The sequence below is a fragment of the Anabrus simplex genome, chromosome 3, assembly GCF_040414725.1.
Source record: "Anabrus simplex isolate iqAnaSimp1 chromosome 3, ASM4041472v1, whole genome shotgun sequence".
Lineage (NCBI taxonomy): Eukaryota > Metazoa > Arthropoda > Insecta > Orthoptera > Tettigoniidae > Anabrus > Anabrus simplex.
Genome location: NC_090267.1, coordinates 25,939,142 through 25,953,827, shown reverse-complemented (window position 1 = coordinate 25,953,827; position 14,686 = coordinate 25,939,142). Strand labels below are relative to the sequence as shown.

Sequence of the window (14,686 nt, the reverse complement as noted above, 5' to 3'; positions counted from 1 at the left end):
TCTAACGGGATAAAGGAACATTAAGAGCTCTGAAAATCATACTATTGTAAGCTGTCTTCTTCTGTGTCCCTGGGTGTAGAGAAGTTTGGTGGATTGTGTTTATTGTGTGAGTGGGCTTCCTGTAAATATTAAAAGAAATGGTTTTATTCTGATTGCGAGTAATAGTTAAATCGAGATAATTAATGGAATCGTTGTTCTTGGATTCTATCATAAACTTTATGTGTGGATCCAGGTTATTAAGTAATTCAAGAACGGTGTTGCTGTCAGTAATGTGAGAATCCAGGATAATAAAAGTATCATCCACATACCGAGTCCAATGTTTGATCCCATTAATTTTACCTATAATGTGAGTGTATTCGAGGAAATCTACGTAAATATCAGCGAGGATTCCCGAGGCCGGTGACCCCATAGGAAGCCCCTTCTGTTGGTATATGATGTTATTAAAAATAAAGAAGCCATTATTTAATGTAAACTTGAGAATCTGAATAAACTCTTCTATCTTCCCTATGGTCAATTTACTGAATTTGGAAAGATTGTTTTTTACTATTTCGATGGTTTTGTTGACGGGTACATTCGCGTACATATTTACTATGTCAAAGGAGTGAAGGGTGTAATGTTTCGGTAACGTGAGATTTTTTATTCTATTGCAAAATTCCAGGGAATTTTTAACTGACGTGTTAGCTTGAAAGGAATAATGTGTTTTAAGAAAATTGTGAATAAATTGGGATATTTTGTACGTCGGACTACTTCTGAAGTTAATAACGGGCCTTATGGGGACATCCACCTTATGAATCTTCGGTAACGCTTTCGCCGTAGGTAACTTGGGATTCATGATGATCAGTTTTGATTTTTCTACGTCATTAAACAAAAATAAAAGGTTCTTAATTAAAGCTTTCAGCTCTCTTTGTATTCTAGTTAAAAGTAGCTTTGTGTGTTGTGTGTTCTCCCAGGATGGTAATATAGTAAGTGAGATTGAATCAAGGTGTAGTAAGGCTAATGCAGTGAGCTCGCAGTTGCGATCAGCAGTATTCTGTAAGAAGGAAGTCAGCTCCCAAACGAAACTATCTTTACATCGGTCTGTTTTCAGACCAACTTTACTTTACGGGAGCAAAAGCTGGGTGGACTCAGGATATTTTATTCATAAGTTAGAAGTATATATACCAATATAATGGTCCGTTATTGGACATTATAAATTTTCCAGCTAACTCATTCTTGGTTGCCTGCGTTTCGCCCTCGTGTGCTAAGTTAGGCTCATCAGTTGGGACTTAGCACACCACCCAAGACGCAAGGCTAGTTCATACCGTGGAGGCCACTGCATAGGCTACTTGAAGCCACCAGCAGTGCCAATGCACTATGAGAGCTATGTCTCATTTCCAAAATTTGATGCCTGCCCGGCCATCAGATATACATCTGTATTATATTAAGTTAGAAGTAACAGACATGAAAGTAGCAAGAATGATTGTTGGTACAAACAGGTGGGAACAATGGCAGGAGGGTACTCAGAATGATGAGATAAAGGCTATTTTAGGAATGAACTCGATGGATGAAGCTGTACACATAAACTGGCTTCGGTGGTGGGGTCATGTGAGGCGAATGGAGGAGGATAGGTTACATAGGAGAATAATGGACTCTGTTATGGAGGGTAAGAGAAGTAGAGGGAGACCAAGACGATGATGGTTAGACTCGGTTTCTAACGATTTAAAGATAAGAGCTATAGAACTAAATGAGGCCACAACACTAGTTGCAAATCGAGGATTATGGCGACGTTTAATAAATTCTCAGAGGCTTGCAGACTGAACGCTGAAAGGCATGACAGTCTATAATGATAATGTATGTATGTAATGTTTAGTTTTACAATTTGCTTTACGTTGCACTGACACAGATAGCTCATATGGTGACAATGAGATAGGAAAGGACTAGGAATAGGAAGGAAGCCAATGTGGCCTTAATTAAGGAACATCCCCAACATTTACCTGGTGTGAAAACGAAAACCACCTTCGGGGTGCTGACAGTACGGTTCGAACCCACTATCTCCCGAATACAAGTTGATAGCTACGTGACCCAAGCCGCATGGCCACTTGCGCAGTCACCCAGAACAAATCGTGCCGCTTCCCTTTGTATCTTTCCAGTTCATGTATCAAATAATCCTGGCGTGGGTCCCAAACTCTGGAACCGTAATCTAACTGGCGTCTTACCAGAGGCTTATATGCTCTCCCCTTTATATTTTCACTACAAGCTCAAAGTACCCTCATAACCATATGAAGAAATCTATAACTTTTATTTACAGTCTTGTTAATGTGAATACCCCAATGAAGATCTACCTATACAGAGATTCCTATGATGTACTATCACCCCATCCACACTGTAATTAAAACTGCAAGGACTTCCCCTCTTGGTAAAACTTACAACATGACTTTTCATCCCGTTTACCACCATACCATTGTCTGCTGTCCATCTACAGTACAGACCATGAAATCCTCTTTGACCAGGCGAAGGTCATCGTGCCTGTGAAAGACTTCTATGCTCGACTGGTAAGAGAAGCCATAGAGATAGAGCTGCGCCCAAATAACATCAACAGGGAAGATGGCTTCAAGTTATCAAATAAATGGAGACCTGTACTGCAGAAATACATGCATAACACCACCATGGAACAGCGGGACGCACTCACAAAACCATCAACAGAGGGTGGTGAATCACAGCACGACGATCCTTGAGTCCATTTAGTGGGGCAGGCCGTGGATAGTATGGTCATGACTTCCACGTTTCTTTGAATTTTTTTTGCTCACAGTCGGAAGCAGAACTTAACGTGCCCTGATGAAGGCCAATGCAATTTGGCTGAAAGCTCGGCTTCATTAAATAAATATAGTGGCTTTAATCCAGTATTCATTTATTTATTTACGTTAATTGTAGAGATCTTTTTGTAGTCACTCACAATCCGATTTCTGTACAGTATAACATCAACCACAAAAAGCCTTAGCTGTTACTCATTCAATTTATATACATATGAAAACGTTAAAGGTTCAATGACACTGCTCTGAGGGAGACTTCCCTCACCCCACTCATCTCCCTCTTAATCATTACAGGATCAAATACTGTTTCTCTTTTGTCTATTCCAACAGCCCTCATTTTCATCAACAGTCTCTCATGATCTACCCTATCAAAAGCCTTGGATAGGTCAATAGCAATAGAGTCCATCTGACATCCTGAATATAAAATATCTGCTATATCTTGCTGGAATCCTACGAGTTGAGCCTCACTGGAATAACCTTTCCTGAAAAGCTGCCTTCTATCAAACCAGTCAGTAATTTTGCAAATGTGTCTTAATTCTGCCATTGTTATCTACTTTACACCCAACTAACAATACTCATACTCATACACATCCTTTAAGACTTCATTTCCAAATCTAATATCTCCTGCATAACCTGACTTTGTTTGAGTGAACTCCAATACTTTGGTTTTGGATTCATTTACATTCATCTTATACTTATCCAGATCTTCTGCTGACTCAGATAAAATAACAATATGACAGACAAATCTCAGGAGTTTGATTTCCTCTCCTTGAATTGTGATTCCTTTTCCAAATTGCTGTTTGATTTCATTTACCACCTGTTATGTAACTGAATGCCCGCCCAGTGGCCAGGATCATTAAGGCATTGAAGTCTATACGGTCTGATACCGTGGTTAGCCGGTTTGAGTCCCGTTGCAAGTAACTATTCTCATTGTATTGTATTGAACACGTGGGCTTTTAATACTGTAATAATATTTGAGACATTGAGTCCCGCTGGTCGAAAAAATTCACCATCACAATGTTGGCTGGCAGAGTAGGAGATGTGTTGACATACAATCATTAGATTACGTGTGAAAAGCCTGGATTAAATTTCAAACCTCTCCGCAGTGTTCATATAGGAGTGAGGGCATTTGATGCTGTTGATGGCGACTCGCCCATTGGATGGGGACGTAAATCTTTTGAAAGACCCCTTGGTGTTATTCGACAGGAGTAGGATTTGTGCTGACACTGGGTTTCACCCTCTCCCTACCTCATTATCATAATCACCCCTCATCCAGATGCACAGGTCGCCTACGGGAAACAAATAAAAAGACCTACACCAAGCGAACCGAACATGTCATCGGACATACGACAGATAGATAGATTTAACTGAATTTCAACTAAAATGTTTACATAAACATTACATTGGGACATATTCGGAAACATACTTAGCCCTGCCTGATCATAAACTTATGAAAGTCTAGACTCCCACATTGAGGAAATCTATATATATAAAATAAGAGTTTTGTCTGTACATTGCTCAGAATTTGAAAATAATGGTATTTCTGTATCGGTCATGTCCATAGTAACAAGAAAATGCACTTTTTACTTTTCCGTAATTTCTGTCTGTCTGTCTGTATGTATGTATGTACAAGCATCACGAGAAAACGGTTGAAGATAATTTAATGAAAATCGGTATGTGAAGTCGGGGGATGAGCCTCTACAATCTAGGCTATAAATTATTTTACTCACGCTGAGTGAAATGGTAGTTTAGGGGAAGGCCTAAAATTGAATTCTCAACTATTTATATTATTAGTATTATAATGAAAATCGGTATGTGAAGTCGGGGGATGAGCCGCTACAATCTAGGCTATAAATCATTTTACTCACGCTGAGTGAAATGGTAGTTTAGGGGAAGGCCTAAAATTGAATTCTCAACTATTTATGTTATTAGTGGTCGTATTTTAAAGAAATGGGTATGCAAAGTTGGGGAATAAATTGCTACAATCTAGGCTATCAATAATTGCATTCACGCTGAGAAAAATGGTAGTTTAGGGGAAGGCCTAAAATTTAACTTCCCAAATATTGTTGTTATTAGTAGTCCTATCTTGATGAAAATCGGTATGCAAAGTCAGGAAATAAGTCGCTATAGTCTAGGCTGTAAATTATTTTATTCACGCTGAGTGAAATGGTAGTTTAGGGGAAGGCCTAAAATGTAATTCTCAAATATTTCTTATTAGAAGTGTAGTCGATGAATGCTACATAACTAAGGTTATATAGTATTAAATTTCCTATTATTCATGTCTTATACATTGTTACCGTACTGACTATGACCACCAAGATATTCATGAATTTGGATTTTTGTTACTAAGTCCATATCAGCGCCGAGTAACGAGAAAATCGGTAAACAGTATTTAATGAAAATCGGTATGTAAAGTCGGAGAATAAGAAACTACAGTTTACGGTATAAAATATTTTATAGATCACAGAGTCGAAAGAAAACTAAATGTGTAGGCCTACAATATAGAAAGCTCATAACATTGATCAACAATAACATTACATTGACCATTGTTTGTCGTGATGTGCTTTGTGCCTTCTGTTGCCCCTCATCTCCGGTAGATAGGATTACTGCTGTGTACAGAGTATTTATTATTTTATTTCCATCGCACTGACATAGATAGGTTTTTGGCGACGATGGGATAGGAAAGGGCTAGGAATGCCTTAGGCCTTAATTAAGGTACAGGCCCAGCATTTGACTGGTGTGAAAGTGGGAAACCACGGAATACCATCTTCAGCGCTGATTCGAATCCACTATCTCTCGGATGCAAGCTCACAGCTGCGCACCACTAACCACACGGTCAACTCGCTCAGTCGGACAGAGTGTAACAGCCTGCCTGAATAATGATGGGAAGTAGCTGGGGAGTTAGATAACTTTCTTCTTTAGCATGCCATTCCCCTGGTTTATAAATTTTCTGATACTACTGGTACGCAACACACTCGATCATCATAGCATTGGGGCTATTCAATCCCTACTCTGAGGCACTGATTCGAATGAACAGTGTGCATATTTAGCGGAATAATGACAGATGAGTGTTCATGGCAATCTGCGGCCTGGTCATCCCAGCTCTGGAACTTTGGACTATTAGATTGGCACCGCAATCTAACTGCAGCACTGTTCATTAAAAGTGATAAGACGTGCGGCTTTCCATTTCATCGAGTATTTTATATGATAGCATTGCTTTCAATCGCTATATTCATATTTACGTTTTTGTAATGACCTATGTTGATTTCAGTTAGGAAAACCACAAAGTCAGTCTTTCTGAGAATCCCGTAGCGAAGCACGGGTACATCAGCTAGTATCATTTATATACAAATAAAAGTAGTTCAAACATAAGAAATATTAAAAAATTATGTGACATCAACGATGTTCTCCATAGGACCTTTTTAATGGGTGCACCGCTCCGTCATTTTTACATACCACCCAGCTAACGTAACTTAGATATTTACTAGTTGCATAATATTAATACATACATGAGTCACTGGGTGTTCCAAATTAAAACACAAATACTGTAAAACTGCTTATTTAAATGATAAATCTCATTATTGTCAGCGTAACTGCATCAATTTCATCAGAGTTTAAATGTTTAGCTTGACTATCACGGTCTGTGCGTGAGCAGTGTCTCGATTAACATGGAAAGGCATGTGAGTACTCGATTCCGTGGGACGTCACAAACCAGTATGGCATCCCACAACAACCGAGTGGTAAGCCCGAGTGTTACATGATTATAAACGAACAGAAGAACACTAGAAGTTCAAAATACTCTGTTATGTCTTGTTTGTGGCAATAACGCTACAATAGTTCAATTTTGCAGTTAATATTTACCCCTCTGACATTATTGTTAATAACCTGAGGGGAATAAAGTGAAACTTTATCATACTCATTTTTACATAGTAGCCTGTGGCCTGCCTGGCTATTCATTATGATACAAAACAAAAGCTTAAGGTTTCCACCTATTCAATACTATTTATTGTAACCTTTTTCTTATACACGTGACGATGTCTTCCTGATGTTCATATAGCTCATCGTTGTTCCGAGTACTGAATAGGCTGAAACCTTTTTAGCTTTCATTTTACATTATATTGCTCTTCAATACGGACTAATATGAAATTTATTTACCTGTCACTCGGCTGACGAAAATTTCTGAGGAGAACACTGCTCAATAATCATCATAGAAACATTTATCCACCGGCTTCTTCTTCTTCTTCATCATTGTTTGGGCTACTGAGGACCACGAGGCTTGTATCTTCTCATCACTTGGGCCTTATGTTTTATCCTCTTCCAGTACTCCTTGCCAGTGAGCCAGCTTTCTTTCCTCCATCCACATACGTCTACTAGTCCCCGTGTTCTTCCTACTACTAAATGACACTGGAAAAATTCCCCGCTGGATGGCATGCCAAAACTGTGGGTGGTCATGTACGGACTAATGCGTGATCCCTAACTGTTCCAGATTCGACTTGAGGAGATCCACTTGTTTCTGGATTAATAGTATCGATTAGGTGGATTTTTTATTTATTTCTTTCAAATGCCTGATTTAAGCACATGAACCTTTTATCTATGGGGAAATCTCAAAGGAAAAGTTTACAGGCATAAGCCTTGAACTGCAGAAGAATTAAAAATCAAAATCAGGAACACTGTGCATTCCATTAACTGCAAAGGGTATCAAAATCTCATTACAAGATATGATGCCTGCATCACAGCTCAAGGAGGTCACTTTCAACATTTTCTGTAAATAGTGCTGAGTTCAGTTTCATTTACTAGTTTATTTATTTGTCCTGAGCGTGTATATAGTTGGTGAGTTCAGTTTTGTTTAGTTTATATAGGCCTAGGCGTATTCATGCCACTTCTTTGAGACAACTACGTCCGCTCGCCACTGCGGGCATTGCGTTCGCTATCACCACTTCTCTGCACTCCTATGCCTCGGTACTCCGCTATGCAGTCTTAAAATATACTCCTTGTAACCTCTTATTTCTTTCCTGTCAAGTGATTGAGAATCACGGTTCCTGGTTGAAGACTCATGGAAAATTAGCCTCTCAATAGATTCTTCTGCTTTCAGAAGCTTCTGGAAATAATCTGCAAGAATATTGGTGCAGTCCCTGTTGCTCAGTTGAATCTTCCTGTCCTGCCCATATGAAGTAAGGTAGGGGCAGTGTACTGGGTCACATGTTTCTTGAGTCCCTTTTACAGGTCTCTACAGTTGTTTCTCTCAAAGTCTCTTCTGTTTGTTGCAGCAGGGTTCGTAGGTAATTCTTCTTGGCTCTGTATAGGTGTTTGCTCTTGCCTTTCTTTGCGTGATGAAGACCCCATAGTTGGCTTCATTCTTGTGCTGGTTCAACCTGATCCACGCTCTACACCTTTCCTCTATGACCTGGTCGCACTCTGTTGTCCACCAAGGATGCTTGTCTTTCTTGGACGTAGCGGAGCTAGGTTCATGGGCAGCATCCAGAAGAGCTGTCTGTAGGGCTGGCCAACCTTCTTTCTGTGTATTCTTCCTGAGTGTATCTTGAAAGGTGCAGTTTTCGTCACTTAGTCGCAGAATGTTGAACCTGGGTATTCTAGAACTACTTGGGTTTTTTGCTGTTTTTCTCAAGAGTTGAAAATTAGCTTTGAGAAGTGAAAGGTAATGATCAGAGTTTATGTTTGCTCCTCGCAATCCTTTGACGTTTACTATCTCTCTATTATATTGTCTGTCTATAGCCACATGATCAATCTGAAATTTGCCTAGCATATGACTTGGGCTCTTCCAGGTATTGGCCTTCCTAGAAAGGCGCTTGGAGGCTGTTCATTTTAAGCCCAAGTTGTATTTGCGCACTAACTATTATACATATACTATACTTTTTATAACTGGTACTTTACCTGCTTGCATTCCACTCTCATGGCATAAGAACCAAAAGAATTGAGGTCTCTTTCAAGTGTTCTGTTGAAAACCAAACATTTCTTCTGTTCTTCTGGACTGATGGTACACCATATAATTCTGTCAGTCTCTGCTGTATTTCCCAGCTGATCCACTAATTTGAGAGAGAGAAGGAGGCAAACAATTAATTACAGGCCTACATGCTATTTATGGCATGCATGAAATATTATTTCCCAGTGAACATAATTCATACCATCCTTAAGAATTGATTAAAATTAGCATAAATAACATTCAAAACATGCAATAATTTAGATGAACATTTAGAGAGAATAAATGTACAGTAAATACTGCTTCCTCCAACTGGGGGTTGCACGAAACACACTAAACAAGCACACTAATCTGACATTTTAAATATTGATTACAGACAGTACTGATACATCACATAGTTACCCACATAGAAAAGAACAAATATAAATTCAATATAAATGGAATCAAATGAATATGGGTTGCAGTACGTGAAATACAAACAACACTGATTTATACTCTTAAACTCCACATAAATGATCCTTTAACACGTTGAGCGCCACTGCCACAAGTCGACGTGTGATGAATCAATACTTCCTTGGAGCCTATCGACCTGGCAATTTTTATCTGCCAAGTCCACAGAAATGGTGTCAAAAGAATTTAAGCCATACAATAACACATACCACATCTACAAAATGAAAGTATAAGCTGATAACGGTACCTTCAACAATCAGCCGGGCGGTCTCAGCACACAGTGGACACAGTGCCCCCTAATACCTATAGGCCGTACTTAAGATATGTAATAGTATGTAATATATCCATTAGAGTTCACGTATCTCTGATTTTTCACTTCGTTCCTAATGAATAAACTTGGAAAACAATACGCCGTCGTCAATGTGTTAAAGGCATTCAAAATGACAAGATGACTCTCATTTCAACTATAGCTGGAATCTTAAATTGTGCTGACGTCTATGGCACACTCTTAGATATTTCTCCCATCCTAAACCGGATTTGAACCCGGAATGTTGAGCAGGCCAGTCCAAGTCCCATTCTGCTGCTGAAATCTACCTCAAAATTAAATTAATCATCCAGAAATGAAGGAAATCAAATATCGAGTGATGGTTTCATAGGTTTCTCACAGAAAAAACTCAAACTGCCAAAAATCGAACTTCGAAAATTTTCTGGAGAGGTTAGGGACTCGTTAGGGTTTCGGAGCCAGTTCCGTCGAATTCATGTTGACTCAGACAAAAAGAAGATAAATTTCAATATTTGATCCAATGTACTGTTGAAGGAAGTAGAGCTAGGGAGGTGGAAACTAGTTTCCTTCCAACAGCTAAAAATTATGATAGTGCAGTTCAGTGTCTTAAAAGTACATTCGGAAAAGAATTACTCGTAGAATTTTATGTTTGTGAACTACTTGGACTTGTGATTCAAAAATGGTTCTTCAACACAAAGACTGACTCTCCTACAGCTCTACAATCACTTTGAATTCCACCTTCGATCCCTTGAATCTCTGGGCATGATTACTGATAAGTACACAACATTCTTGTTTTCGTTAGTTGAGTCATCTCTACCTGAAAACTTGCTGAGAATATGGCTCAGAAATTCTGTCCATCACCCTGTTAACGACACTACCAAGGATTTATACTGTGGCAAACACTCACGACTGACTTTATTCCTCAGAAATGAAGTGGAAGGTGAACAGAGGGTACCACTTGCCCAAGGAGGATTTAATACAGCAAATCAGAAGCCTACAAAGCAGAAACCTAAGTTAAACAAAGTGGAAAACATGGCCACTGCTAGTAGTCTAATCACAGGAGCCATTAAAGATCCTGGAAATGTATGTGTATTCTGCAGAAAATCTCATGAGAGCAAAGAGTGCTTCAAGGCACAGGGATCCTGCTGAGAAAACATCAAAGAAAGAAATAGAAATGGCTACCTTGGATCATTTTAAGAAGATTGTCTCAATCGATGAGGATGGCTGTTACAAAGTCCATTTACCATAGAATGAGGTATCTCACGAGCTCCACGACAATTTGGAAATTGCTGAGATGAGGTGCAGGACGACGACTAACAAACTGTTGGGCGGCAACAAGTATCAGGAATACAATGTTGTGTTTCAGGATTGGCTTCGAAGAGGTACCCTTTCAAGACTTTGGAAATAAATGTCACTATTTACCTCACAGAGTATTCAAAGAAATTTCAACGACACCGTTAAGACCCGTGTTTGATGCCTCTTGCCGGGGGAAGGAAAGTCCATCTCTGAATGAGTGCCTGGAGAAAGGACCAAATCTGCAGGAACAAATTCCACATATTCTGGTCAGGTTTCACCATCGTGAAATTGGAGTAATTTCGGACGTAAATGGGCCTTCCTACAAATTTCTGTTGCTCCTTCAGACAGAGATTTCTTAAAATTCCTATGGTAGGAGGATGCTCCATGAAGAAATTCAAGATATTCCGACATTGACGAGTTGTATTTGGGCTCAAGTGCAGTCCATTCTGGTTGGGTACAGTTCTTGATCTCCATTTAGGAAACAGCCCACCTGAATTGCAAGAAACAGAACAACTATTAAAGAGGTCATTCTATGTCGACAACTGCATAACATCTCTTGATTCAGAGGTGGAAACAACCCACTTTGTAGAGAAATCTGTGAAACTACCTTCAGGAGCCAGATTTGAACTACATGGCTGGGAATGCCCCTCAAGGGGAAAACAGAATACGTTTGAGAAGATTTCTCCTGTTCTTGGATGGTAGGAGAGGATCAAAATGGTCAAGAAGTTGTTGAAGAGGACATTAGGAAGAGCCCTCTCACCTATGAAGAGGCTTTGACTGTCCTATGCTATGTGGAGCCTGCAGTAAATTCCAGGCCTATTCATCGCTTGTACCCACTGGAGATGACTTCACTGCAGGATACCTTACCAGTAGAAAATGATGGAGATAATGAGGATGAAAGTATAATTTCTGCTGTAAAAAAAACTAAGTGAAAACGAAAAGTGGACATTTGGTGAAACTCCCTACACGATATGATGGAAGTTTTGTGATAAGATCTTGTCTTGTTAAACTGTGTAAGCAAAATGATTGTCAGATTATTTTTTTATTTTTTTTTAATTGGTTCATTTTGGTTTTCTGTTAATAGGTGGATAAAGAAATCCAGAAGGTGGGTACGTTAGGTTAGGTTAGGGGGTCCAGTTTCAATTTATGTAGCTTTTCCTGCACCTGAACAACAACTTTGTTTTATAAACTTTGACGTTCAACGTTTTTGCACAAACGCCACAAGGAACAGAACCTTTAATTAGACCGTGACTGATTAGAAGGTCGTTCAGTTTAGCTTCGTCAACACTCAAAAGACTGATTTTATGATTGCTCAAACTGCAACCACCACAAGCCATTGCTACATAAAAAATGCGCGCTTTTCTTATTTTTACCGAATGTGGTATCCCTGTGGCCACTGATCATGCGACCTCTAGCGGGAAAAAAAGTACGGTACATGGACCTCGTCAAAGCTGATCGGAGCAGGCCAAGGGGAGTAAAGATAATGGTGGCAATTTCTTCTTTCATGCTGTCTTGCTTTAAATTTTCCTATATAAGAAGGAACAGTTTTTGGGTCAGGATGGTTGGATTATAGCAAGCGTAGAGGAAGGTTCTTTCCTCTCTGGTACTTCAGGTGTTGTAAAACGTTACTTTTCAATCTTTACTAATGATTACCAATGCCGGCTCGCTTATGGAAGCGTCACCAAAATTTACATTACTGCTCCATCTGAACTACTTGTCTGTGAAATACCTCCCAAAATGATTAACAACTTTTGAGCTGGGTTGTGATTAAGCTTTATGTAAATATCTACGTGGCTCTATTATGTATTTGAGTTTTCATTTCTAAACAAGCAGTCACAACATGCAATACAGAAATGTTCAATCCGACACTGCTCGTAGCTGTTAAATCAGACATGAAGAAAGTCATGGTTTATGATATTCAAGGCCCGTATCCTCAAAGTCACTCACAAGCCATAATACACTGTCTGCTATATTACAACATTTGGTATGTGTTAGGCACACAAAACTAGCCTATTCACTCATACACACCTAGCAAATTCAGAATTAGCAGTAATTTTAAATATTCTTTTCCAAAATCATTTCCCCAAATAATAATTCTAAGTGGATACAATCAACACTTCTTCAAATGGTCATGGGCACTCCCTTTTATTGAAGTTATACAACCCCAGCCTAATTAAAACAATAAGTTGCACTATAACGAAGACTAGTTCAGATTTCATAAAACTACCCTCCTTCAACAAATTCATCTCTAGATATTATTTTCTCTCTGATAATTGTGAAGTGCATTAAATAACCGTTAATTGCAAGTTAGATAACCTCTACAGAGCCAAAATTATAAAATATTAACACTAACCTGCTGAAATAATAATGGGATAAAATAACAGCAAAATACAGCGTACGAGTCTGATTCTGGAATTCATTGTAAAACTATGTGATCTTTCCACACATATATCAAACACAACAAAACATTATTTCAAAACAACACCTATACAAAACAAAACAGTTCAACCACCGCCCCAGCTGCGCTCCAAAGAGTAAAAGTCGAAGATGAGTAATAGTTTCCCGGAGGGTGGGGACAACTATCCAGTAGAGAGATCTCTCTGCTTACGCCAACAACGTTACAATAGGGTTATCCTATGAAAACTTTTGCCGCTAGATGGCATGAGTGTTCTACCCGGACTAGAATGAGATTGTTTTTCAAAACATGTAGTACGTGATTACTGCTCAAAAGAATAATCAAGTAAATAACGGTGCTAGTGTTCAAATAGAAAAGGATTTTTACCCTCCCAATCATTATGGCCTATTTAACGTATTCGTAGACTCAAATAATAACCAGCATCTTGGACAATTACACCCTATGGCACTTGGGCGATATTTTCACGAAAATGCTTTAAATGTGAAATCCATTTCCCGAAAAGGGAGAAATCGTTTACAAGTGTCATTTACTACTGCCTTACAAGCTAACGATTTTTTGTGCCATTCCATTCTAGACACATTAAAGTTAAAAGCATGCATTCCGTCCTCAAATATACTAAGAGTTGGCCTGATCCGAGACGTTGATAAAAACCTCACGGATGATGAAATACTCAAATACATACAATCTACCGTTCCCATTAAGTCAGTAGAAAGACTCAACAGACGGGTAGTCAATAATGAGAATATTGAGTATCTACCAACAGGGTCTGTTAAAATTATTTTCCGAACCCAGGCATTGCCTCAATACGTTTCTCTTTTTAGCGTATATTTACAAGTTGAACAGTTCATTTTCTCACCCATATTATGTCGAAAATGCCAACGATACGGTCACACAGAAAAACAGTGCAAAGCTCAATTTGTCAGATGCAGAAAATGTTCTCTTGCACATCCTACCAATCAGTGTACCGAAGAGTTTCAAAAATGTGCATACTGTAAGGGTAGTCATTCAATTGGATCTAACGGATGTCCAGAGCATAAATACCAACAAGAAATAAAAAAGTTATGAGTACGGATTACATTTGGTTTGAAGAGGCTAAAGCGAAAGTTACGCTACCCATTTACTATCCACAACAGCATCCAAATCACTCCCCCCCCCCCTTTCCACGAAATGACCCCTCTACTCCCCTTCCTCCAGAAAATCCTAAAAAAAGAAAATTCACCCAAGTGGTAATACATACTCCAAGACCCACTCCAACCCCCGGGTTTGATAAGGAGCAATATATGGCAATTTTACGTAATGAACGAAGCCCCTCAAAGGGGCCAGTCTATCTATCCCACCAGGTAACCCCTACTGATCCTTCTTCTTCTTCTTCTACCTCACCCCCTTCTAAGAATATCAGCAATTCACAAACACAACAGGCAACTATTCTACATCAGAAAAAATGTCAACTTCAACAAGAAATTCTAAAAATCATAGGACTCCTATTACAAAGTGCCGGAGAAGAAGGGCAACTC

The 14,686-nt window shown here is 39.1% G+C and overlaps 1 protein-coding gene across 2 annotated transcripts in view; it reads right to left on the bottom strand.

Annotated features, from left to right (window-relative positions):
* Tsf2 (transferrin 2) overlaps nt 1–13,271 on the bottom strand; it is a 217,944-nt gene extending 204,673 nt beyond the window's left edge. For both annotated transcript variants that reach the window (XM_067144056.2, XM_068226978.1), the window contains exons 1-2: nt 13,110–13,271; nt 8,682–8,833 (exon numbers count right to left, since the gene is read on the bottom strand). In XM_067144056.2, the coding sequence (XP_067000157.2) occupies nt 8,682–8,833; nt 13,110–13,176 (219 nt within the window). In that variant the 5' untranslated portion in view covers nt 13,177–13,271. The remainder of the gene's footprint in view (nt 1–8,681; nt 8,834–13,109) is intronic.
* Between the last annotated feature and the right edge of the window lie 1,415 nt (nt 13,272–14,686).